This window comes from Gavialis gangeticus, unplaced genomic scaffold (genome assembly GCF_001723915.1).
Source record: "Gavialis gangeticus isolate Ggan-Ray unplaced genomic scaffold, GavGan_comp1, whole genome shotgun sequence".
NCBI classification, from domain to species: domain Eukaryota; kingdom Metazoa; phylum Chordata; order Crocodylia; family Gavialidae; genus Gavialis; species Gavialis gangeticus.
The window spans coordinates 48342362-48369570 of NW_017728994.1; the positions used below are offsets into that span (position 1 = coordinate 48342362).

The window sequence follows — 27209 nt, forward strand, 5'->3', positions numbered from 1 at the left end:
GAGTTTTGGGAATATCGGTGGAACATATGAGTCATGGTATAGTTTGAATCTGAGTTCATCAAGACACGGGGGATTGGACCTCGTGAGCAACCAGTGAGCTTGCTTTTGCTTTTTCCTCTGACTGCCTCAGAAAACGGGTAACCACAATGGACTCCTATCCACTCGGTGGGTGCGGACACCATGCACATGGACTCTGAAATGTTCTCCGTTTCCTCCAGAGATGCATAACTCTCAGCACTACTTTAGAGGATGCTCTTCTCCAGTACAAAGTTACTGCTTTGGAAGACGGAAGCAAGCTGACTCTGGAGAAAGTTCCTGGCTTGTACCTGCCGTGTGTCCACTGCCAGTGTCAGTCTAGGGTAGTCATTTAACACTGGCTCCTCCACCAGTATGAAGTCCCCTACTGTGACCAGTTCCCTACTGGTGCCTACTTTGGGCAGCCGCCTTGGGGAAAGCAGGCCATGTGTCTGCTCTTTACCACGGAGTAAATTGACTATGGAGCAGAAACCAGGGTAAATGACCCAAGATTTGCACATTGCGTCCACATCCGTAGAGATGCTTCCAGCCATTCTCCTTCCCTATGCAGGCACAGCCAGGTATTTGGCCAGGTGCTGCATGTGAGCTCTTTTTCACACAAGGAGCAGACCATTAAACTGGCTAGACACCGAGGAGCTAGCCTGGAGAGTACTGTGCCATGGGTGTAACTTAGTTTTTTGGAGCATTTCTGGAGCTCATCTCCTCTCTTTGCTGATATGTGCTTATAGCTTCAAGCTACCCCTGCTTTTTCCATTCTGATTTTATGCAGGAATAATGAACCTGAGGGGTGATTTTTTGGTCCCAAGCTGAATAGAGCTTAAAGGTAATTTTCCTTTTTTTAAGTGGAGGCATTATGGTCTTTATTAGGAACAAGTATATGTGACGGATTCTCTTCGGGAAATACCCCAAGACTTAGCATCCCAAAACAAAATTAACGGATACATTTCTGCAATATGAAGACTATGAAAATAATGATGTCACTTTCTACTGAAGTTAATATTTTGAGGGCCTTCCTTTCCTTTCTCCTGTCCTTGTGTGATAAGGTATTTAGCAGAATTTGCAGATCTGTTGGAAACTGCCATGAGTGCATCTGCTGTGCACTCAAACTCTTGACCTCTGGGCTTCCAGCCATTCACCCCAGTGTCCATGTTACCGGAGTGGGGTGTATTTTGAGGTATTTCCAGCAACATCTTTTATTTCTGTAGACACCTATTGTTTTCAACCCTGTTGCTTTCTGCAGGACTTTTCTACATGCACAGAATTGTAGAATTATAGAAAACGAGGGTTGAAAGGACCTCAAGAGGTCACATCTAGTCCAACCCCCTGGTCAAAGCAGGACCAGCCCCAACTACATCATCCCAGCTGAAGCTTTGGCAGCTTGGGTCTTAAAAACCTTAAAAAGATCTTAAAGGTCTTAAAAAGATTCCACCACCTCTTTAGGTAACTTCTTCCAGGGTTTTACTACCCTCCTCGTGAGATAGTTGCTTCCTAATGTCCAACCTAAAACTCCCTTGCTGCAGCCTGAACCCATTGCTCCTTGTCCTGTCATCTGCTCCCACTGAGAACAGCCCAGCTCCATCCCCTTTGGACCCCCTGCAGGGAGGTGAAGGCTGATATTAAATCCCTGTCGGTCTTCTCTTCTCCAGACTAAATCAGCCCAGTTTCCTTGGCCTCTCGTCACCAGTCCTGTCCCCCAGCCCACAACCATTTTTATTGCTCCCAACTTGTTCACAGACTTTCTGTAGTGGAAGGTCCAAAACTGGACACAGGACTCCAGATGTGGCCTCCCCAGTGCAGAACAGAGAGGAATAATTATTTCCCTCAATCTACTGGCACCGCTCCTACCAATGCAGCCCAGGATGCCATTAGCCTTCTTGGCACAAGGGCACACTGCTGGCTCCTGTTCAGATTCTTGTCCCCTGTCCCCCCAGGTCCTTTTCTGCAGAGCTGCTGCCCAGCCCGTCACCCCCAGCTTGCACCGGTGCAGGGGATCGCTCCCTCTTCAGTGCAGGACTTTGCATTTGTCCTTGTTGAACCTCATGAGATTTTCTTTTGGCCCAATCCTCCAATTTGTCTAGGTCACTCTGAGTCCTAACCCTAGTGTAACTATCTACTACATGCCCCAGCTTGGTGTCATCCATGAGCTTGCTGAGGGTGCACTCTTTGCTGTCTTCCAGATTGTTAATGAAGATATTGAACAAAACCAGCCCCAGGACCAACCCCTGGGGCACTCTACTTGATACTGGCTGCCAGCTAGTCAGTGAGCCATTGATTACTACTTATTCAGCTTGACAATCCAGCTAGCTTTCTGTCCAACTTGTAGTTCATTCGTCGAACCCATTGTTCCTTAGCTTGCTTACAAGAATGCTATGGGAGATGGTATCAAGAGCCTTGCTTAAGTCAAGGTACACCACATCCACTGCTTTCCCTGCATCCACAGAGCCAGCCACCTCCTTGTAGAAGGCATCAGGTTGGTCAGGCATAACTTGCCCCTGGTGAATCCATGCTGACTGCTCCTAATCACTTCTCCAAGTGCTTCGAAATGGTTTCCTTGAGGATCTGCTTCGTGATTTTTCCAGGGCCTGAGGTGATGCTGACTGGTCTGTAGTCCTCTGGATCCTCCTTCCCTTTCTTAAATATGGGCACTATGTTTGCCCTTTTCCAATCATCCGGGACCTCTCCTGATCACTATGAGTTTTCAAAGATGATGGCCCGTGGCTCTGCAGTCTCATCAGCCAACTCCTGTAGCACCCTTGGGTGCATCCCATCCAGCCCCTTGGACTTGTACGTGTCCAGCTTGTCTAAGTAGTCCCTACCCTGTTCTTTCACCACTGAGGGCTGCTCATCTCCTCCCCAAACTGTGTTGCCTGGTGCAGTAAAATAGGAGCTGCCCTTGCCTGTGAAGACCGAGATAAAAAAGGCATCAAACTGGACAGCCTAATTCAATTCCTCATCTCCGAGTAGAAAAGAGTACAAGGGTTGAGTTGTTTAGATTTTTAAATATTCTTTGAGTTTTAAATCATCCACCACGCTCTTGGTAACACTGATGATACAATTTTGCCATAACTGTGATTTAAGTTAAAGAGATGCACTGGGTAAGTTGAGTTATTTTTCCGTTCCATCAATAAGCAATGAACAAGGTGACACTAAGAACAAGGGAAATGCCAAATAAAGAATAAACATCTCACCTGGTCTTGCAGTTATTTCCACCTAGCTGCCTGCACTGATCCCCATGGAAACCTTATACAAGGAGCAAGGTCCAGCCCTAGTGCTTAGATCACAGGATCAGGTCCTTCCTATGTAGTTGCTTTACAGGGACTGTTGAAGCCCCCTTTGCTCTGTAAAGATTCATGTTGCACTTGGATGCCCATATACTTCTCAAGTCCCTTCTGAATTTCTGCAGCGTAGTTTCACGTGACGCAAGCTTGCCCTTCATGCATGTATGGAACTAAAATAGCTGAGTTCTGTAGGCACCACTAGCTGCCTGGTATGTAATTGCACCCTCTAGGCAAAATATTTATCCCAAGTCTGTCTTTTTTTATCTTAAAATAAGCCCTTTCTTGTAAAGCAGGTGCATTTCGACATTCATGCCTCATGCTGGAACATCAGCCTGGTAAGAAATACAGCCATTTGGTGGAGATGGCATTGCAGGGGGATGGGGAGGGAGGGAAGGATACCTGTTCTTTTGTTCCCCTGTCCCTTTTCTCTGTCCTGTACTGAAACCATAGGAGTTCTCACTGCTTCACAGGGTGCTTAAAAAAAGGTAAAGAAGGCCTTTTTTTGGTCCCCTCAAGTGAAAAAAAAATGATAAGTTTTCTAAGCGCAAGAGCTGATGATACCTCTTTCAGCTTCTTTTCTTCCTTGGTGAACTCAGAACAGCAGCAGAGTCTCCCAATGCCGGAAGAAGGGTGTTTGTGTCCGAAAGCTTGCAAAAAGCTTTTGTTTCAACTATGTAATGGGTCTAACAAAAGATATCACATCTACCCAAGGAACCTGGCCTGCCCATGATGCCTCTGCACGCCATTCCAGCCTGCTGTTTCTCTCCCTAAGGCTGCAGACAGCGTAGACCAAGGTGCAGGGTCAAAGACCAACTGGAAGGAATGGGAAGAGACATTTGGGTACACAGTGCAGTGGGAAAAGAGGTAGTAGTGACAGCAGCAACAGTGGCCGGTGGGGCAGAGCCGTCCAGGTTCACCTGGGGAAATGGATGTTTAGGTTTGATGTGACAGGCGGCAGCAGAAAGTCCAGGGGGAAGTCCCTGGGCTCTGCATGGTGTTCAGGTGCCGTAGCACTGACTGTGTTAAACAAGGGTGCGTTCCCCCATTGTGCAAGCACTTGTGTATGCACCCAGCGAGGTCCTGAACCCCAGAGCTCAGTTTTACATACGAGGGCTACCTCATGTAGTGTATTATGGCCTGAGCGTCTGGAGAACAAGGTGACGGTGGCCCTGAATTCACAACTCCCTTTAAGCAGGTGGCTACTCATTTGCTGAAAGTGTCTTGCTGTTGGAGGCTTATATCAGTGGCGTGGTGTATAGACCAACATATTAGTGCTCACTCATTCAAAATGACGTGCCTGGGAGCGTTAAACTCTCTGTTTTTGATGGGGAGTTGCGTATCCTTCCTTTTCTCGTCCTCCCGGTGGAGGCTGGGCTTAGCAGTGCCTTAAACGTTTGTCGAAACTTTTGAGGTCTGGCTGTGTCAAAGGCACGATTCAATGTGAGGCAGGAGGAGTACAAAGGCAAAGGAGCAAAGATAAAATTTCAGAAGTGAGTGGAGAAAGTGCAGAGGGGACCAGGTAGGAAGCTCCAGGGAGGCAATTTCAGATTAGAGAAGAGGAGGGCAGACAGGAGGCAGCTGATAGATGGGGAGAGGGGGTGGGAAAGAAGAGCTGTGAAAGCAATATGTGAGTTTTGCTGGATTACACATGATGGATTCATATCTGGTATGCTGTGGGAAGCAAATAGTGCCCTGTAGCTACGTCCTCTACCCAGTCCTTATTGCCTTGGAGGAGCTGCACCTAAGACAACTTGAATAAGCAGCACCATAATGCCAGCTTTATGGCAGAGAGAAGTAGCTAGGTGTGTTAGACTCACGGCAGGCAGAAGCCAGGGTAGATTTACACCTTATAGACTATATCAGAGATGCAGAAACTTTTGTAAGCGGTGGCTTGCTTCATCAGATAAGCATCCTGAGGGAGAGCCGCCGAAAGGAATAGCCCGGGATCTGTTTTGTGACACGAGGAGCATCCCCTGCTTGGGGAGCAGCTCCTGGGGAGCAGGGTGAGGGTTTTGGGGAGAAACGAAAGAGCTGAGCTGGACGCTGATGTGCCAGTCAGGCTTGTAGAGGCAGGGCAGGGTCCTCCTATGGGGCAGAGCTCAGCACCAGGCTGCAAGAAGGCCATGATGCATCCTGCCCAGGGCTCTTCCTGCCCCGAATAAAGCTTTCTGTTTGTCATTGCCTGCCCAATGCAGAGGCCAAAGTTACTGCTTTGGAGAGGGACATGTGATAAAAGGCAGTGTCTTCTTGCTTCTCAGCCTGTCACCAGCTCAAAAACCAATTTTTATTTGATCTTATTTTATTTTTTTGCAACTAGCTGTCCTTCCTTTCTCACTCAAGGACTTTCAGTGGGATGGAGACTTGCCCAGAGGAGTAAAAAGGTGCTTCTCTGCTTCTGCTGTTTACATCACAAACCAAAGGAGCTTTTGTTTGGTTGCAAATATGTGCACCGATAGCAGGGAGGGCAGAAGGAAACTATGCAGGGCTTTTCCTTTTCTGTCTTTTTAAAAAAAATGTTAATGTTTAGAAATTGCACTCTTGCACCTACAGCAAAAAAAAAATTAATATTTCAGTGCCAAGCACTCAGAAGTTCATAGGATCATAGGGAAGTTGGGCTGGAAGGGACCTCATAAGGTCATGTAGTCCAGCCCTCTGCCCAAGACAGGATCATCCCTGGCTAAACCACCCCAGCCAAGTGTCTGTCTAGCCTGCTCTTGAAAACTTTTAAAGAAGGAGAGTTCACAATTTCTCTAGGCAGCTTGTTCCAGTGCATGACCACCCTCATAGTCAGGAACTTCCCCCTAATCTCCAACCTAAATTTCCCCTGTTGCAGATGGGGTAAATGCCAGAACTAAAGGTTGTCTGTGCAACCTCAGTTTGGCTCCTTGCCTATGTGAATTGGGATGGTCTTTAATTACTTTGCACACTATTTTCCCCCACAGGACCGCTGCCTCGCTCTGTGAGTGGTACTGATGGAGCTCTGGAAATGAATCAGCGTTATATAGCAAATTTGTGAGATGCCTGCTTCACTTGTTACAAAAGTTGGAATATGTTCTGAGCTCTAAAACTGATCTAATGCCAACTAATTTTACAGGGGGGGTGATGAAGATTGAGTCATGAGTGTTTGCAGAACACTAAGATATTATGGTGAGAACACCATAGAAATCCCCAGAGAGTAATTAATATATCCTGTTCAGTACAGGGCTTGGGACTGTCTCAGTTCCACTGATACCAAGCAAACTCAAACCTGTGATGACTTTATTGCCTTGGGTGTGCCTGCAATCATAAGCAAAATTAGCAATCTTATTTTATGGCATGTAAGAAATTCCACTGAGTCTTATTTGAACTAAAGGCCCTTCTCAGCTCAAAAGTGAATGTCGTTAGAGGGTTTGATAGAAATTAGTTCAGTTTTTTGACACTTAGTGTTAATGTCTCGCTATGTAGATTTCTTCCCCCTCAGATACTTTTGATGACACTTGAATTATTTAGAAATGAGGACTTTGAAAAAGCATTTTCTGAAATGGAAGTGAGAATTGGCACTTTTGTCTTGGTAGATGCAACTTTGGTGCATAGGTATCAGAGCTGGGAGCATTTAGTGTTAGAACAAGTATCACGTGTATTCTTGGGACAAATTTTGGACATTGGTGAATGGACTTTAGGCTGGGGACTTTCTGCAAAAACAGTGTAACATTCACTCATATTCTGCTCAGTTTGCATTTATTGGCCAAAAATGGTATTCCAGCAACATAATGCTGAGTTCTAAATGTATATTTAATATCAGGTTTTCCCATTCCTGGCATTTGCTATCTTGAATTATACCCACAGGATTTTATGGACCACACTGGACTTAGATACTGCAATGACATTCCAGGAGCCAGGGGCCTTGCTATGCTTTTGCAACATTAATTCCTTTTTCTGATAATGGCACATGCTGGGTGACCTTGAATATCAACCTTTACAAATAAAAAATGCATCCACGGGAGATTTAACTGTTTCTGCATTCTGATGGGACCAAGCTGGTCTCTGTTAGTTTGGGGTTAATTCAGTTCCTCACCTTGGAAATCCTTTCAGTTTCTTATCTCCATGTCTTCTTTTTTTTTGGCCAGTGCTCCATTTTGCCCTTTTACCAGCCCTGTAGACAGTCGCACACAAAAAGGCATGATAAAGCCCCAAGAGTGCTGGCAATTGCAGAGTTAAGCCCCTAAAACTCTAGCCCATCTTCTACTCTAGTGACATTTGCTCACTACAGTTGTGTGTAAGCCAGGATTACCTGGCTGTAACTGGTCTGTTTGTCTTTGGGATATCCCATTGCATCTGGATATTGCTGTGCACGTGGTGTAAGGTCTCCATTTACTTGCTGCTGCGGTACCTGTAAGGATAGGGGTGGAACCAAATACAATAAAGGTGCTGTTAAAGTTAAATTGGCTTCCGACTATAGTCTCTCACTTGTATTTCAAGAAGACCAGACAACTTGGCCATATTAGGCACCTGTATACACCACAGGGTTTAATCCTCATTAAATTAAATAGGTTTATAACATTTAAACTTGTTTATTTTTGAGCGTTGCATCAGTGGTTGCACGCACTAGGTTTTCAAATGAATTAAGCTTTAGAGTGTCACACCAGTGTTTGCACACACTTGGTTTTCAAACAAATTAAACCCAGTCTCCAGCTGTCACCACAGGAGAGTGGAATGGTCCAGTGCTGCCCTCCTGGCCCAGGGCCCCCCAACCCGTGCTCTGCCACACAGCTGTGGGAGCACGGAGATGGCACATGGCACAAGAAAAAAAAAGGGGAAGTACTTTGAAAGTGGAAGCAATTCAAATGGGTGATCTACAAAAAAGTCACAGTCATCTGGTGGACAAAGAGACTCGTTACACATTTTTGAGTGCTTTTGTGTTTGCACATAATGAATCCAAGGATGCAACACTTTAATTTGCAGCAATCCAAACTAAACTACATCCAAGGAGATTTATTTTAATGTACCAGAAAGACTTTTAAAACCTGCTCATGCAAACAGTCATGCCACTGCAGCACAAGAAAGGGCAAAAAACGTGGCGTGTACAAAGGCCCACAAGCAGTAACTCCCTGCTGTGATTCTTTAGATGCTGATGTCAGGGCAGAAGCCTTCCTTGCTGTCCTACTGTGGTGTTGAGCTTGATGCAAACACCGGAGCCCTCAACTCATGCTAACTTCAGCTGTATGCGGTCATTTCGCACCATGCTGGACAGAACTCTGAACCCTTCTCTGTTTAAAAGCCTCCGCCACCCACCAGTGCTAAATGTCAGGCTGGTTCAAACACCAGATGGATTATACTGCATCAGAGTTTGACCTTGAGGACATGCAGGAGAAGCACAGCTGTCCTCTCCCTGCAGTGACAACTTGCACGTGGCCCTTCCTCAGCGTGTAGCACTAATATAGCAGCATCTTGGGCCATGCCCACCAGTGAGATGTGAGCTGTTTTGCAAGACCGGTGTCATGCTCATGCTGATTCAGGCCCCTCGCTAAAGGTGCTGCATCCAAGATCCGTTTGGCTGCTTTAGAGAACACATATGGAAAGTGTCTTGGTACAGTAGTACATGCTGTAGCACTGCCAGACTCCCAGATTATCCTCTGACATTGCTGAGCTCATCCTGTATAAAAGCCTCATCTTCTTTACAGTGCAGTGTTGCTCCCATACATCTGAGTGCCAGGAAAATGCTACCCCCCATCCCAAACCTGATGGATGTCTTTATTCTGCTCAGAAATCTTTGCTGTTGTGACACATGCCATTTCTGTCACTTAAATAAATGAATCTGATGTCTGATTTACATCAAGTACAAATGGCAGGAGGATATTCAGAGTAAAAATGTCCTTAGCTTATCCTGTTGTGGGGATAGACAGATCAGCAGTTAGCATAGCAATTACAGTGCTTCACTTCCTCAGGATGAATGGTTGCATTTGTTAAAGAATTTGAGCCTGAATTCTGAATTGTCTTGGTTGGAGACTCTTAAATTAGGCTTATACTTAGAAGCAGGGTTTTATTATACTGCTTAGCACTGACATGAATTTTTATATTGTCAAACTGCTATTTAGACATCAACTCATTTTCATAACACCCTGCCAGGTCAGTATTGTTAATCCCCATCCGATAGACAAGGAAACTGGAACAGGAACCTGTTAGGTGATTTCCCCCAAGATCAGGGGGTTTCCTGGCTCTGATCCTCGATTCAGTCCCTATGACCACTCTACATCGTGCTTTTAAAAGACAGTCTGTCTTGGACACTCTCATGGAAAGAGCAGCATGTTCCTCCTAGAGCCATATGGTAGTTTCCTGGAGGAAGTTTTGTTTTCCTGGCACGTGAGATTCGTACACAGATATTAGTAGGAGATCGCTGTTGGAAAGGAGAGCGAGGCACCAGGCTTGGAGTCTGTCAAAGCAGATAAGCCAGGAGAAAAATTTTCCTTGCAATCACTTAGCTTCACAAGTAATGGCCTACCTTTAAATGTCTCCAGGGAAGTACTGAGTGCAAGGGGACTTTTCTGACCATAAAGTCAGTGCAGATTGCAAGAGAGAAATGGACGGCACCTCCTTGAAAAAATGTGACAGCATGCAGTGACCCAGTCTGTGATGAGCAGGGAGTGAACTTTGTCTGACTAACCCCTCCTTTTGCCCCAGCTCTCAAAAGAGGGACTATGCACTGGATGCTGGGGGGCAGTTCAACCCCAGAGCCCTTAGACTCCCCCAGCAGGGAGACTTCCAGTGGCTCTTTGTTGGCTTGTATTAACGGTTCGTGTCATTAAAGGTAAATGTCAGTTCTGAGCTCATTCTCTCAAAATTTGCCTTTTCACTTCTCTGGTCTCTGCGGGTAATTCAGTTTGCTTGTATGCCATGGCAAAATGGACCCTTCAGAAAAAATCCAGGCTTTGTTGCGGTCTGGCAGCTATTGCAGCGCAACCGTGCCGGTTGCAGGGATAAACCAGAGTTCCTGCAGTATAGGAAGTGAGTCTGCTTCATGTCTGATCCTGTGCTTGCAGGCAGGAGATAGTATTAATACATGTAATACATGCAGTCATGTTCAAGGAAACACAGTGCAGAGATTCAGATGGTAATGTGGAGTGTGGGATGAGTATTATATTATTTATATGGCCATTGTACTCGAGGGGGAGCAGTCATGGATCACGGTATTTGTGTGTTGTTGTATTAGGTATTTCTACGGACACCCAAGAGACAGACCCTTTCCCTGAAGAGCTAGCAGCCTATATAAAAGGTGAGACAAGAAGTGACTAGAGCAGGCAAATGGGGGAGCACCAAGAAACAAGGTGATGAGACCAGTCAATATGAGAAGCAGTGGTCCCAGTTCACTCACTGCCTCATCTTTGCCAAGCAGGGTTGTCCTAGGACGTCTTTTTTTTCATCCATGCTCTTCTGTCAAAGCTTCCCATGACTGAATATCAGCCAGAGCCTGATTTCTTGTTGGGAGACGATGGAGGCCACATACCTGCTGCTTCCTCCTTTGATGTGACACCTGACCACTGACCAGAGGAGCTTATCTGTCAATGTAACACCCTCATCTTGCAAAGCAATGCATCATAGTAATAGGTGGAGACAGAAGTGGAGATTGAGGAGAGCAATCATCTTCTTCGGTGCGCGTGGGAAAGTAGGCTGCATACTTTGCACATGCGACAGGCTGAGAAACATGAAGCTGCTCTGGCTTTTAGAAAGGGAGATGCCAGAGATGAAACTGGAGTAGATGAAGAACTGTAGTTTAGGTTGAGCTGCAGATAATTGAGCTGCAGAAGTAGCAATGGACAGATTAACAGATGCAGAAGGAGGATTCAGGGTCAGGGATGATTTTATAGTCCCACTGTAGGTAATTTATTTACATAATTATACAAAATTCTCCTGGATAATAGCTCCCAGGCACTGCCATAATACCACCCTCCAAATAAAAGAAGAGCGGGTCTCAAGGGGGATGGGAACATTGATATCAGGGATGTTGGTAGTAAGATTTTCCTGGACTCACCTGATCACTTTTTTCCATTTTTGAGATGATTGTGAATGAACAAATGAAGAGAAAGCAGTTGTTGAAATTATATGTGAATTTTAGCAAACCATCGGATATTTTCTCGCAATATGTAACATTCATAATGGATTCAAATCTGCTTGGATCGCAACGCTGTCTCTTAGCTTAGAAACGCTATTGGATGCTATTCCCCTGTGGCATAGCATTGATTTAGTGAGTGCAGTTGCTCTTGGGCATTGTGCTAATACCTTCATCAGTAATTCAGAAGAGGGAATATTATTGATGCTTGTAAGTGATGCTAAAATAAGAAGCCCTGCAAACGTCAGTGAGAGCAATGAAGTGACACGAGGAGACCGGAGGTTAAAACACAGGAATAATAGGAAGATGGCTTGAAGGCACGTAGCTAACGTGTCGGGGGGTGAAAATCCACAACATAAATAAATGGAAGGGAACACCCTGGAAGATAGTAACGGCTAAAAGGGACTTATGGGTGATAATAAGCAGCCAGTCAGGAAGAAGCTTCGATGTGACATGGCTGCAAAAGAAAGGTCAATTTTGTTTGAGTTGCCTGCTTAGTTCTCCTGGCCCTGGGCAAGCAAGGTGCAGTCATTCTGCATCTCAATCTGGCCCCGATGTGATCCTCCCTGGAGCAGTGCACTTGCTTGTGGGCAGGTGTTACAAGGAGGCACTGACAAATTAAATTGGAGAAGTTCAGGGAAGAGCACTAAATATGATCAAGGCAAAATGGATTTATGAATCCAGAGTAAGAGTTAAATCTGGATTGTTTAGGTGCATAATGGCTACGGGTGAGTTATTTAGCACGTGTGCTTCCAAGTGGTGCTGGGTACTAAACAGAGCCAAGAGGAAATTTTTGCATGGATGTTTTATTCATTGACCAGTGCTGGTCTGAGTTAGCTGAAACTGTTCAGAAAACCAGGCCAGTGAATTGGTTTGGCCAAAAAATAGAAAGAGTCAAATGTCACATGTTTTTGAACGAAAATGCTTTGATTTTTTTTGTTCCTGTGGAACCTCATTTTAAAATTAGATTTGCCTGTATTGCATTTTTTGTTAAAAAAGGGAGAAGTAACCCTCAGTGCTAAGTTTCAGTTTGGTTTAAAGGGAAATGTTTAGCTGAAAATGAAAATGAACCTTTCATATCAGGGCAACCCGAAGTGGGTATTTTTGCAGCTTTTGGTTCCAGCTGCTTATCTGCATGTTGCTTGCAGCGATGGGACGGGCAGGCAGAGCGCAGCTGGGAGCATGCGATGATGCCAAGAGGGACAATTTTAGGGTGAGATTCGGGACAAGGCTTCCTTCCTGACAGATCTTGCCCCATTGAAGTCACCCTGCGCTACTGCAAACTTCAGCAGGAGTAGACTTGCATCCCCACGTGTGTGGGAAGGTGGTGAAATCCCCTTTGCTTGTGACGAGACTCAGAAGGGAACAAATAACCGGGGATAGGCAAGGAGGTGGATAAACCGAGGGGGTCCCGTCCTTCCCTAACCCCTGCGATTCTGGGTTGTCCCTTCACCCCTGGCTTCACCTTGCACGGTAGCGCAGCTGTGGGGCTCTCCTTTTGTCACGGCCGTAAATGCAGCATCATCTGGGAGGAGGGGGGACAGGAAACGGCTCCTGCCAAGAAGCTGCTGTAAGGTCTGCAGAGTGCAATTGCCAGCAGGGAGGAGCTCGGTGCAGGCGCTGCGGGCTCGTCCAGGGCAAAGCTCCCTTTCAGCTCCGGGGGTCGAGCTCCTGCCTCCAGACTGAAAGGGTCCAAGTTGGAGCCTCAGCTCTGATGGACAGAAGTAAGTCCCGGCATCAGCTGGGGGACTCTGCTATCCTAGAGAGCAGCTGGCGACTGAGTAGTGGACCAGGGAAGTGCCTGCTGTGCTGAGGAGCCAGCTAGGACAGCACAAGAGCACTTCTGCGTTGCACAGCTCTAGTACAAACACATGGCCTGATTTGTTTTCCCCCGGGTGCTGAGCCCCTCTCAGCTCCCCAAATCCAAGGACCAAACCTTACAGCCCTGTGGTAAGATAAATATTCCTTCCTATTTTTCAGGTGAGAGGATTGGAGGCCGTGAGCGCGAGGCACGGTCGCAGGAGGTGGAGGCAGGACCGGGGGGTGAGACCCACAGTGTTTCCGGCTCCCCGGGCTGTGCCGTGGGAGAAGGGCAGGCGCGACTTCTGCGATTGCAGCGTAGTGCAGAGATACCCGAGCACACTTTAAACTAGCCAGCTGGGGACAGGTAACCGGGGGGCTGTGACAGCTCGGAGCTTGCTGCGGCTGGACCCATACGCCGCTGGTTTGGAGAGATGCGGGGAGCGAAGGGAGCCTGTTCCAGCTGGCAAGCGTAACAAAGAAAGCGAGTCTTGTCTTGAGTGCGAAGGGCAGGGAGGAAGGCGGTGGTAGCCAGACACCTCCTGAGAGTCTCCCGTGCACCCCTGTCGACCTGCCTCGATTTCCCACGGCTTTCCGTCACTCCTGCCATAGCCAGGCAGCAGAGGCAATGGCCTGGAGAGCAGGACGCATCATGTCCGAGCTGAGCGTGCAGTGCTGTCGCAAAAGGGTTTACAGGGGAGTCCTGGTTTTACTGCTCCAAACCTCGGCCAACCCTTCTGCATTTTAAGCACTTCTGCCTTGCTATTAAATACCGAATAATTAGCTGGCAGAGGCCATTTAAAGACTCTGGCAGAGTGATGTCTGTTAATAACCTTTTTTTCCTTTTTCCATTTGCGATCCGTCTCTCTTGTAGGGTTATGCGCTGGAAGAGAGTAAAACGTGCACAAGGGGAGAGGGGGAAAGTTGCTGAGGGCCAAAGGCCCCTCCACTGCTCCATCCCCCTTGATTTATAAATAAGCCGGTGTTTTTATTTGCAACGAAGTTGGCAGGGGCCAGTGCTTTGTTCTGCGGGTTGCTTGGAAGCAGGGTACCGCTGGGTTTATACCAAGGCAAGCAGCCATCTCCATCATACTGTAGCATGCTGCATTCTTCCCAGAGATTTATCTGAACCGAGATTGCGGCTGGGGCGTTTAAACCAACAGCAGCAGCAGCAAGAACAAAAGGGTTCGGGCGCTCGCTTGGACCGTCCCCGGGTTCCTTTAGCTCGCCGTCCGGCGGTCGGGATGTGGCATCTATAACATGTTGTGAGCTCTCCCCCGGCTATTTCAGGAAGCCTCCGAGTCTCCTCCTTCTTATGTAAATAGATGTGACAGAGCCCACTGCTTTTGCTGAGGCAGGGAGGATCTGCGAGTGGGTGGAGGCTGCTTGAAAGGGTTAGCAGGCTTCGGTGGTGTGTGGAGTGTGTGTGTGTGCACGCACTGACTTGGGAGGCACTAAGCCGGCGTGTGTGTGTGTGCGTGTGCATGCATGCACTCATGCTGATAATGTTCGCGGGCGTGCAGCTCTACATCACTGCTCAGTGAGAGTGGGACTGCAAGGTAGCCGGCCACCTGGCACAGTACTATGGGGGGACAGATAACGAGAAACACTCTATACGGTAAGGAGCTAGCCAGCGCTGATGTTTGTACAGTAAATTGTGTGTGTAAATTGTTAGCTGTCTGCCTGACTCCTCTGCTGCAGAGCGAATATGGCTCTGAAAGGTAAGCTAGGTACGGTGTTAGGGACTGCAGTTGCTGCTCTTCCCCCCCCACCTCCTCCTAGTTCTTGTGCGAGAGGTGACCTTATTTAAAACAGAAGCCTTGGATACGGATGTGTTTATCTTATCTAATTCCATATGTCGTCTTGTTTCATTGCTTTGAATAAGAGGCAAATATTTATCCATGCAACACTGGCTGCTGCACTGACAGATAACACGGACAAAGAGAAAGTGTGTGCATTTAGCCTGACAACCTCAAGCAGGAAACAGTCAAAAGCATCCATATAGATCTGAGCTTCAGAGAAGGGGCCAGGGTTTTTTTTAAATTCATGTGGGAGCCACGGGGTTGTTTAATCACGAATTGTGCGGTTGCATTTCATTTGATGTCGTTCTAACTTCAGGTGGCTTGAAACAGGAGTGCTGGTTTGAATGGACCAATTTTAGACTAAGCTAAATCCATTAAGCACAGCATGCTCGGTGTGTCTGCAGTTGCAGGAAATGTAATCTCAAGCAGGGGGCGAAAGGGGGAGTGAGGGGCTTGGGGAATATTGCATAGGCCAGTGATAAGGGAAACTTCACGTCCGCAGAAAATGATATACCTGGGGCTGTGCATCTGACCCACCAGGAAGGTTGCTTGCGAGGCTGCACCCAATTTATACAGAGCTTCTTCATTGCTCTGAAATGTTCCCTGTAACTTCTGGATGTGCTGAAGAGGCAGAGTATTCACCACCCAAATGTGTATCGCAGTAGCATCAGTGAATTGGGAATGAGTGTGTCAAATGTTATATAGGGTTATATGCATATAGCCTATGTATCATGCACACATGTTGTGTTTCGGAGCCTATCTTGTCATCCCTCTGTCACGTTGAGATGTTGTTTGAAGTATACATTTATATGTAAGTTATAAATAGTTTCAGGCCTGATTTTGTTTTACATCCTCTCATGTTTGGACAATATAGGAATACATTGCATGAATATGAAGCCAAGGAATATCTATGATCCCTTAGGTATATTGAGGACTGTCTCTCTGATAGCAAGAACGTCTCTGCTGGGTTGATGATTTATTCATTGAATTAACTGCATCGGTTTCATTTGTAAGCTGACCAGTTTTTGTTTCTTTACTAATACACAATTCACATGATATTTCCAAAACAGCAATACTGTTGTGTCAGCAGGAAAAAAAAAAAAGAAAGAAGTCTTTGGCTAGTTGCTTTGTCATCACTGCTGGGTTTTCCCCCTGGGGTTTTTTTCTCTTTCATCTATTAAAATATTAATGAATTGGAAAAACCCAGATAGGAAAAATATTTTCATGTGTTTAATGAGGTGTTGCCTTCTCCGACTAAGGATTTCTTCCCTTTGTCACCACCAGTGCTCTACAGCACTGTACAGCACTCCCACAACTTCTGCTTTGAATTAGTCTTCATCAGTGGCTGCTGTTCTTGGATTTTCACTTTGCTGGGACATGGATGCAAAGTGAAGAGCTGTGGGCCATTCATTCTGTTAGCCTTGTGCCTTCCTTGAAGAGGAAGAGCTACAAACAAGGTAACCATCCAGGGTGGGGGTACCACTGGTTGATGAGGACAGATATGATTTAAAAACCATGGACATTTGTGACTTAACCAAAAAAACAAAGAAGGAAAGCAAACAGCAATGCAAATCGAGATAGGAACTGTGAGCATGTTTGTAGCTCCGGTTTATCTGAGGCTGCCATTCCTTTATTCCATATTGCTGTTGAATGCAGTTTTTTAATGTCAAATTAACAGTTAAACAGAAAAAAAGAACTGGGAATGTATTAGTTTACTAAAGAAGAACTGAAAATAGATGCAGTGCTAGTGAAAGGAGCTATGTTAACAGGAATCCCCAGAGGCAGCACAAACAGAGCAAGATCGCACCAAATAGTCGTGGACCAGTGTCCTTGCACCTTGCGTGGAAGGAAGCGTGTGGCATTTACTGTGATGCCTACGTGACTCGGGAGACTCGCCTGCCCCCAGTGAAAGTTAATCTTTGGAGAGGAGCCACCAGTAGATCAGCCTCCGTTGTCCTTTGTACCTCTGCTGAAGTGGCCCCATGGTTTTGCTTACGATGCTACTTATGATGGGACTTAAGTGACGTGCCCACGTCCATGAGAAATTGGGCTGGGGACATGGACTCATTTCATAGAGGTAATTAGTAATATGGCCTGTTATTACTGACCTTGTGGAGATGCAAGGCTCCCAAGCAAGCTGGCCTTGCAAACAAGAAAAACAAGTTGGCTGTGGGTGTCTCGGAGACTCGTTAGCCTGGGGAAGAGCCTATCAACAGTAAAGAAAGCCTAGAAAACATTTATACCATATGCCACTGTAACTCCGAATAGTTGGCATTCTTTCAACCGCTCCTATCCAACAATCTCCGAGTCCTTTACAAACAATGAATTAAACCTAACAGCATTTATTCCCGGGAAGGAAAGCAGCAGGGTCATCATCCCAGTTTGCAAAGGAACAGAGGGAGGGTGAGCTGAAGTGAGCCGAGGTAGCGCTAAGAGCGGCGTTCAGGAGTCCTGCAGCTCGGGGTCGTACTTTAGCCACACAACCGTCCTTCCAGGATCCCTGCTGACAATAGCTGCAAATACAGGGCGTTTAAATCATTTTGAAAGATATGGGCAGGCTCATGTCCAGTTTTCCTCTGGGGATGGGTGATTTGTATTTAAGAGGAGGCTGTATACCAGAACTCCCCCTGGTTCCCTGGAGAGGGCAGGGCAGCAGCGCAGGCGAACCCCAGGAGCGGAGCTGGGAGGTCTCAAATGAAGCCCGGTGTCAGATGGTGCCACCACTTTGGGCTCAGAGGGAAGGAGCTTTCAGTCAGAGAGGATGGAGCTGAGCTGAGTTGAGCCTCCCATGCCAGATCCCTGCATTAAATCCTCTTTAACCAGATTAGGGGATGCCTTTCTTGTGCGACTGCCAAACCCCTTTATTTTAAAAGGAAATGTCTGATAGCTTGGGGTGTGTAGCATCACTATCTTGCCCCATGAATGTACATGTCCTGTGTTATCGGAGCATCATCGCAGTGTTTGTGTGTCCACGTTCTCCCGCATACCACGTGTTTCGTGGTTTCGTCCTGTTCTCTCCCTCTCCCACACCTATGAACTTCCTTTTTGCAGTTTTGGAGACTGCCTATAATGCAAAGGCAGTAAAACGTACAAACGGTAAGTCCTAGGGTCAAGCAGCGTTGATAGGTGGGTCCACAAATGATTTTAAAAATGATGTCTGTAAATGAGTGTTTTAAAGAACCTTTTTAAATAGGAAATGTTCGCCGTGTTGGAGATTTCGCTCGGGTTTCATCCGAGGCTGCGTTGCTCCTAGCAGTAGAAAAGTGTGCGCATACATGTATCTGTGTGTATTCATATAGCGTGTATAACTGTAATATATATATTCACACATACACACACTGTTCAAAGTTATCCTAAATATTTATATCCAACAGTACTTGCTAATTAATCATAAAGGAAGCATATCTGTAATACATACATATTTAGCAGTCAGTATGCTGTCGCAGTGCTTTGGGCTTGACTCTGAATCATCTGCTGTATTCCTTTTTTAATTTCTTTTTTTCTGGCAGGAAGTAAAAATGATTGTCTCATTTTTTTTTTTTGATCTTTAAGGGAAACTTCTGTAACTCTTATCAGTTGAAGACCTTTCCTTAATTCAGTGGGACCCAGTCCTCAGGGCTTTATTGGCATAAAGAGCTGCAAGCCTTTGATGTCTTTGTCTTTCTTTCTCAGAATAAAAACTAGCTAAAAAGGCAACCTTTAGCAAGGAAAGCCGCTGCATTGCTCTAGTGAGAGAGAAAGCCAGGGTGTGTATGTGTGGAGAGATTAGTGGTTTACATGTGTGAGGCTTTTCTGAGGCCTTTCTGCTTGCTGTGATACACCCAGTATGTTAATTCACACGTGGGGTACGTACGTGCTCATGTTCTGCTCACATAACTTCAGCCGGTGTAATTAATGATCATCACCAATAATGCCTTTTTTTCCAGGGGGGTAATGTTATTTGTGTCTTCTTCGTCACGTGTGACAAGCATTTAGTTATGTTACAGAATCATTTTCACCAACAGCAGGGGGGGAAAGGTGTGCAAGACACCATTTCCCAAGTTGTCACCAGTGCCTTTGTAATTACAGAAACAAATCCCCAGTGAGAACGGAGAGTCGCGCGCTGGGTTTTTGGCTGGGATTAGCAGATATATTTCCCGACATCGTGGATTGTTTAGAGGGCAGGCTTGTTTCAATGGAAAGTGCTCTTTCTATAAGTAGTAAATAAATAGCAAATAGTAGTGTGTGTGCACGCGTGTGTAATGGCCAAGTTTTCGGCCCTCTCATAGACACATAAGGCTGCATGGAGGAAGGGGGAACAAGCTGCCCAGAGGCTGCACGGAGAATGCCGGTGTACTAGTCCTCCACTGTCTCCACACAGCGCTATCGAGAGGATTTTGCCTTGTGCATGATGATATCCATTCATCTGCAGTCCAAAGCCCTATTGGGTTGAGTTTCCTCTCCCCTGCTCCCTGCGTGACTGTTCATCCCCATGCAGAGAGCCCTAGGTTCTGATGTGGTTGCAGATTTTATCTGCTGAGAACAGTTATAAGTGGTTATATGAGGTTCATGGTATAGGATCTGCATCCTTGGGTGTGCACGTAGGGGCTGGAGAGCGTAGGGCAGCAGGCATTGCTAAGGCAGCTGAGCTCTTGCTCTGTGGTTCTCAGAAACTCAATGCCATTTCCTTAACTCTAAAATAGCTCCACAGGCATTTTCATTTATTCCAGCTTCGCACAATGATGCTCTATTTTTACCACTCTCATGACTACTTGCCCCGATATGCTTTGTGTCTATATGTAGTAACTAATTCGGCTCTGATTTAGACATGGGTATGAATTAGGATTGAGGCCAGTGGGGTTGCACTAATGTAAGGGCAGCAAATCAGGCTCTTTGGCTTGGCTTTCATTGCATGTGACATGTAACTTGTTGCATATAAAGTGATGGCTTGATAACCTTTCCAAACAGTGAATTTTCACCTTTGCAATTATTGCCGGACATTAATGCTTTATCCCAAGTGCATATTATAACACCCATCCTCTGGCATAGAGTTTTTCTACTTCTTACAACTAATTAACTTGCAAATGCTCTAAACAGAAAAAGGACCGGACGTGGCTTAAAATGCTAAATCGTTAGTGTGAAACATGATGATTTGACAACTTGACTCTTAGCAAAGTCTCTCTGCAGATTAAAGCTATGTCAGAGTTAGATTATATTCCTTATGGCCTCCAAATCACCACTGAGCCTTTTGGATAATTGATTTGAGTCTCAGATTGTATAGAGTGATTGACAATAAACTCAGCTCAGTGCTAAAATGGATAGTTTATATTCTGTTTTCTATTGGCACTTGCTCACGGAGAACAGTTGCTTAGTAGAGGAGTGAAGGCCATTGCCAAACTCTCCCTGTGTTCAGAGGACTATTATACAGCCCTAAAAGTGTGTGTGTGTGTGTGTGTGTGTGTGTGCGCGCGCGCGCGCGTGTGTGTGTGTGTGTCTTTTTTTAATTTAATCCAGCTCAGGGCTAGATTAACTGGTGCAGAAGACCCTGGGCAGAGTGCCAGGGCAACGCTAGCATTTACTGGAAACGGGGCTGTTGGAGATTTTCTGTTCAAGCCTCTGACCTTGTCCCATTCAGGTGTCCCGGATCACTGGTGACAATGCTGCTGTGACTGCTGGCAGGTCTTTTGGTACAAAGTGTTCAGTGTCCCTACCTGGCCATGGGTATCCACAGTGACTTGGGCAGTTTTAAACCTGTTTTGGATGGCGGGTTTCTTCTGTCATTAGCTGTGGCTTTCTTAGATACTACAGAGATCTAGTCATACTTAAATGGCAACGTATTCTCTTCTGAGTCTGCCCTTTCCTTCCAGAGAGGCAAGTGTTTCTTAGGGCAGTGTCTTTTGTCGGACCAATTGTGTCATTGGGATAAAGGTAAATGAGCTTTCTTAATGCATGACATTCTTCATCAGTGATCTCATCACTTTATTTTCAGGGCCTTCCTTCTTCTGGGGGTCTTCCAGCCGCCTCAAATGGCTTGCAGCCTACAAGGCATCTACGATGAAACCTAAAGACTCAATGACGGGGTTTAGCCTGTATTCTCTTAGCAGTTTTGACCCCAACCTCTTTAACAGCGATGAGTGGCACTGATGGTCCCACTCCGACTGCAGCATCTGTGCTCATGTAGTGGCGTAAAGTGACCATTGTAACACTTTAATTCATAACTAGCCTCTCAAGTAGCCTTGTGTCTCTTGTGCGTATGACTGGAGACCGTAAACTTAAGTGTAGAGACGTGTGGCGGGAAGGTGGACGAGGGCAGGAGTTCTTGGAAAGACCAATAAGAGAGGACACGGTATATGCAAGCACAATAATGTCTGCACCATTCACTATTTTGCATCTGTAAACCACCCATTGCTTTATGCACCTATATCAGGACTTTTTGCACTTACTTGTCTCTTCGTGAAGCAGTCTTATGCTTTTCTATCTTGGCTCCATCTGAAATTCTTTTGATGCCTCTAATAATTCCTCATCTCTCCCTTGAATTCTTCTGTGTTAAGTGTTAATGGGTGGCACATTCACCCATCATTCACTTAACCCTGAAGTAGTTTGTAGACCATCAGGAAGGTTTTTCTAGGTTCTCCAGCATGTCCTAGGGAGTCCTCTGCATACTTAATCAAAAGCTGTTATTCCCAGAGACAAAAGAATCACCTTGTTAAAACTAACCTCGCACAAAGTCAAATTTGCTTAACAAATATCATTAGCCTTGCTAATCTGCAGCAGGAATATAGAGGGGAAGAGCTGTGCAGGTGTGTTTGTGGATTCATCGGGTGTAGGTTGTAGCCGTGTTGGTGTATGGACATAGGCAGACCAGGTTCTTTGGGTAAATGTGATCGCTTTTATGAGACCAACTAAATAGCTGGAAAAATTGTTCTTTGCAAGCTTTTGGGCACAAACACCTTTCTTCAGGCATTGGGAGAGTCTGCTTGTGTTTGTGTGGACTACATATAGACATTGGATTTATGGCACATTACCACCTGCCTGCCATCTGATAACCCCAGACCTGCATTTTGCATATTGGCTCCTATTCTACCCAGGAGAGCACACAAACACCAACAGACTCTCCATATGCCTGTCGAAAGGTGTTTGTGCCTGCAAGCTTGCAAAGAACAAATTTTCTAATTATTTAGTTGGTCTAATAAAAGACATCGCATCTACCCAAAGAACCTCGTCCGCCTTTGTGGATTCAGGGCATCTGTCTTCTTTTAAGAGACTGTTATTACATGATGTCCTGAAGTACAGTTGGCAACAATCTGTTGGTTTAGCAGTACATAATTAAATCGATTAGGCAAAAAAGGGAAGGTGCATTTGCAAAGTAGGGAACAGCTCTCAATGTTCGGGGTCAAAGAGCCAGGCTGGATTCCCAGTTTTATAGCAACATATAGTGCTTCAAGGGAGACAGCGATCCTCCGTATCCTACACAAAGTCCTGATGTAGACAGTGTAAATGTGCCGTGTGCTGCCAGACACCCGACTCATGAACAGCATGCCTGTGATGAAAGCAGAAACCAGTATAGACCAGAGTCCTGACTGGGAATGTGAGGCTCTTCCAGAGTGGACCTTGTCTTACTCATCATTGTCAGTCACCTCTCCCTTCTTCTCTAAATAGCATCATTTTTCCTTGCAAATTATCCTTATTTGCATCAAACTGATCCTGAGACTTCTCTTGTACGGTTCCTGCCTTCGCAGACCGCCGTACGCGTCTTTCTGACTCCGCCGACGGGGGCACTGTCATTTCTGGTTGTGAGAAGAAACGCCCGGGATTGCTATAAGTGACCACCATGGGGGAGGAGGTATTCTGTAGCTCTCCCTCTGCTAAAGGCGAGCTCCTTTCCACAATGTCGTTTGCTGCTCTTCCTGCCTGCGATGTCCGGAGTAAATAATGTGGGAGACGTGTGGGAAAAACAGTTTTAGGCCAAATTACATTGTTGTAACCGAGATCAGAATCCGGCCTATCTGTGCAAAGCAAAGCCGTGCTGCATGGTGGGGGGTCATGTGTGGAGGCAGCATTTATCCCCACCAAGAAGCTCTGTTTTTCGGATAGGTTGTCATTTGCGTGTGTTTTGACTAGAAGACCTCTTTCCTGCCGTGGCCAGCTGAGCCCACCAGCACCCAAGAAGTTGGTCCCGGTAGGTAGGGTGTGGTGGACCAGTGCCTCTCTCCTAGCACTGTTTGCTCGCAGGGACCAGAGCAGATGGAGCTGGACATGGCACAGGAGGGAGTGGAGTGTCTCCTTTCCCTGGCCACCCTCAAATTCACATGAATCAAAGGGCAGCGAGTGCTTGCTGGAGGGCCTGACCCAGCATGAGGAGCAGTAGAAGAAAAACACAAGAGTTTGCCAAAGAGGCTTTCTGAGTGTGCTGCTCCTTGCTCCACCACGGATACAGTCCTCGCTCCATCCACCACTGCAGCTTTCTGCTGACCATGCTCGTTTGACGCTGCTATTTTTGAGCGCAATTTTTCTCATTTGGTGCCAGGCTGAACTTTCTGGGGAATAAAAGAGGATGTCTCTACTTCCCTTTCCCCGCTAGCTCTCAAGAAGCAGCCGTAGGCACCAGAGGCTGGCAGGGTTAGGCGCAGGCGTGGACACTGCGTTATCTTGGGCAAGCCACTTAATTCCTCAGGGTTTCGGTTCTCGGTATGAGCAGTGGGAGAGGTAGTTGCTTGCTTGCTTTGTTCAACACTTCGATGTTTCAGATGAGAGGCACCGTGGGGTGGAGCAGCTCCCGTAAAGGGTGATTTCATCCACTGGCAGGAGGGGTCTAGGAGAGGAAAGTGCGAAGCCACCATCTCCCCCATCCATAGCTTGAGGCTAGGTGCTGCCTGCAAGCATAGAGGGAAGGTGCTGGTCCATAAGCCACAGTGACATACACCCAAGCCATTTCTGGCTCTCGAGGGAGCTGGGATAAAAACTGGCAAGACTAGTGCAAAAGAGAAATGTTTAGGCTTTGAGGAGCATAAAAACGGAACGATTAAAAGCACTTGCTAATCTCTTTTGAAAATGCAAGCAGTTAACGTGCTGCAACTCAGCAGGTCTAAAACACGATGTGGGAGTAAAAGCACAATGTACTGAGGCTCAATTAAAGCTTTGAAAAATTAACGAGACTGGCTGCAAAGCTCTTTTGCTTAATGAAAACCTCTCCGGGGGTTGGTTCATTTTTCTGTTTGGAAAGGCTAGAATGGTGTCTCAATACTGGTTTTGCAGGGAGGCAGCCTATGGAGTGGAATAAATGTGGCCCTGCAATGCCTGTTGCTTATAGCAGGGTTTTACATAAATGCATTGTACAGGTACGGAGACAGAGGTGTTTCTCTCTTTTTTTCTTTTCTTTTTCATTTGAAGATCTGTAAACTGACTGAAGACACAAAGATTGTTTGCAAATGGCATTTTCAAAGCCTTCTTTGAAAAATTCCATCTTACAAAATGCCTTAGATTAAAGGTGGGGGGTGGGGGTGGAGAAAGCAATAAGAAGAGACGAAAGTCTCTGGAAGGGAGATCGGGACATGTGTCTCATCCATAAGAAGCTGAAGCAACCAAGAAAAAAAATGACTTTTGTGTCTGCAGACAGAAAAAAACAGTGAGGGCTGCAAGGAACAGCATCCCTGGAGATCAAACCATGATTTAGATGCCTAAATATGGAGTTAGATGGCTAACTGTACGCTAGCCTGTTTTCACATCATTGGCTTACGTATATGAGTGTGAGAGGTTATTCTGGTGAGTGTTGTGTGAGGTCTCTATTGTGGAAGGAAATAAGAGCAATATAGTCGTCTTCCATGCATAATAGGAGATCTTATGACACTCGGTTTTTAAAGTCAATCAAAAAACAGCCAAATTCCTCCTTCAGAAGCATGCCTGAGACTACTGCTCCATTCCTTGGAAGATACTCCAAGGCATTTTGGATCCTTTTCATGTTGAACACCCCCCCCCGAACCTCTCCTTGCCACTCTTAGCAACGAGGCTTCCAGTGATTAAACTGGGCACGTTTTGAAACGCTCCTTCCCTTATGGTTGATTCACCGAAGTTGTTCCCTTTCATTTCACTCAGCTTGGAAACAGAAAGTTAACGTGTTCGCTTTCATTTTCTGGTTACTGTTAAGTACCTCCCGGCTCCTGTCTGATTTCCCAACCCCAGAAAGGAACAGTACAGATACTGTCTTCGGGGTGGCATTTACTTCCCCGTGGTGCGGCTGGCTTTGTTTGCTACAATACCTGGTGAAACCCAGCAGAAAGGGAAGGAAGTCTTTTGTTGGTTTAGCAGCCTATTTCTGTTCTCCAGTTGACTAAGGGAGAAACCCATGCTGTGGCTAGTATTTTCTCCAAGGTGTCTGCCATGTTTCTGTGGAATTGCTCCCAACTCCTCTTGGAAAGGTGCTGGCAGCTTTGAGAATAAGAGATGCCAACCCTCCGCTGAACTCTCTCTGATTTGTCCACATCCTTTCTGTAGTGGAGGGCCGCAGCTGGACACTGGACTCCAGATGTGGCCTCCCCAGTGCTGATTAGAGGGGAAGGATCACTGCCCTCTGTCTGCTGGCACCGCTCCTACCAGTGCAGCCCAGTATGAGCCAAGTCCTGCCTAAGTTTGGCCCATGGGTTTGTGCAGCACAGCTGAGAAGAGGCTTGGTTCTCCTTTGCTGGATGGTCCACATGCACTTTCCACTATTGTTGCACATGTCTCTTGTGTGCTCGCACAAGGGGGGTAGCCGTACCAATGTGGAGCACATGCCCTGAGCTTCCCCTTGTTTCCCACTGAGGGCGCGATGATCAGAGCAAGCTGACCAAAGTTTCCTCTCGAGCCCCGCATGGCTTGTGTTGGAGCTTCTTCTTGTCTGTGTTCAGCCAGCTAGAAAACCCTTGCCCTAAGACGTTCACATTGTTTGCAGATAGTTTCTGTAGACAGTGCTTGTTAGTTCTGTGAGCTTCATGGCTGGAGGCCACGTCCTCCCTCAGCGTGCAAAGAGCACAAGGGCGGGCTGTATTGTGTGTCAGCTCCACCAAGGAGACACATAAGGAACTATCATGGGATGAGGGAAGGCGCTGGAGGAATCCCAGAAGCGGTGTGTCCATGGAGAGCTGTAGGAGGAGATATGGTCCCTGCACTGCTTCCCACTGATGCTTCAGCACCCATGCACCATGCTTCACCAGTGGCTTAGCACTGAAGCTCCAGGCCACGGGCCTGGTGTTTACGGTGCCACGGAAAGTTGCCCCGGCAGCTTCTGCCTGTCACAAGAAGAGGTGCAGATGCCCTCTTAGCCCTCCAGCATTTGACGTAGAGGATTGACCTGGCATTTGCCATAAGCATTATCTGCAGCACCTGCAGACGGACCGACACAGATCTAGAGGGAGGCCATGACGACACATTGCCCACGTTTCACAGACCACAGGGCGGCAAGCAGACCTCTGCTCCCTCTGCTTGTACATCCTGCATGAAAAGACCTACCCCCCAGACCTCTTTGCCCAGGAGTCCATCAGAGTACCAATAAAGAGACCTCCACAAGCAAAGATACCACCCTCCAATGTCCTGGTCATCCCAGCCCACCTCAGGGCTAGACAGTTGCTGGGATGGTTGTGTTGAGACCCAAACCAGCCTGTGAAATACCAGAATGGATAACATTGCCCTTCTGGAAGCACCCAGCTGACTTCAGGATTGAAAGGTCCTGTAACATAATAAACCCAACAGTTTGTGGACATCATGACAACAGTGTATTCCCCCCAGTTTCACTTCGTACCTTCACCATGTTCCTTGCAAGTCCTTCCCATAGCATGTCTCAGGGTGATTGGTATAGATGATGATGGAGAGCACGTCCGTCAGTTTTTACATCAAACGAGGTAGGGTGAAGCCTTCCTTCTGTTCCAGGAACCAGTCACATTTTGGGACCGGTTTCTCTGGCCTGAGCTCTCCCTTCCTGCCGTGCATGCTTTCCTGGCCTGCAGAACAGCCCAATGCAACATTTAATTGGACATTTCTCTTCAAATTACAAGCCAGACGTCAGATTCTGTTCTTTAAGGCAGCTTTTCAGTGTGATTATCTAAGCAGACCTTTTCAGAGTGCAGAGAGATGTCATGTTTCTGTTCCAGGGAAGGGTCCTGTTCAATACCTTCCTGAGCCTAGAGCTTGGGCAGGGGTGGGAGTAGGGGAGGAGGAGGGAGTGGAAGGAGAATGGTTGCACATTGACCCTCCAATCTC

At 46.6% G+C, this 27209-nt stretch overlaps 1 protein-coding gene across 2 annotated transcripts in view; it reads left to right on the forward strand.

Annotated features, from left to right (window-relative positions):
* The window catches only part of NEURL1 (neuralized E3 ubiquitin protein ligase 1), a 250617-nt gene that overhangs the window by 108955 nt on the left and 114453 nt on the right, over positions 1 to 27209 (forward strand). The window contains exon 1 of one of the 2 annotated variants that reach the window (XM_019502759.1): positions 14578 to 14815. The exons of the other annotated variant lie outside the window; for it this stretch is intronic. Coding sequence (XP_019358304.1) covers positions 14782 to 14815 — 34 coding nt within the window. The 5' untranslated portion in view covers positions 14578 to 14781. Of the gene's footprint in view, positions 1 to 14577; positions 14816 to 27209 lie in introns of those variants that run through there. 2 annotated transcript variants of the gene reach the window in all.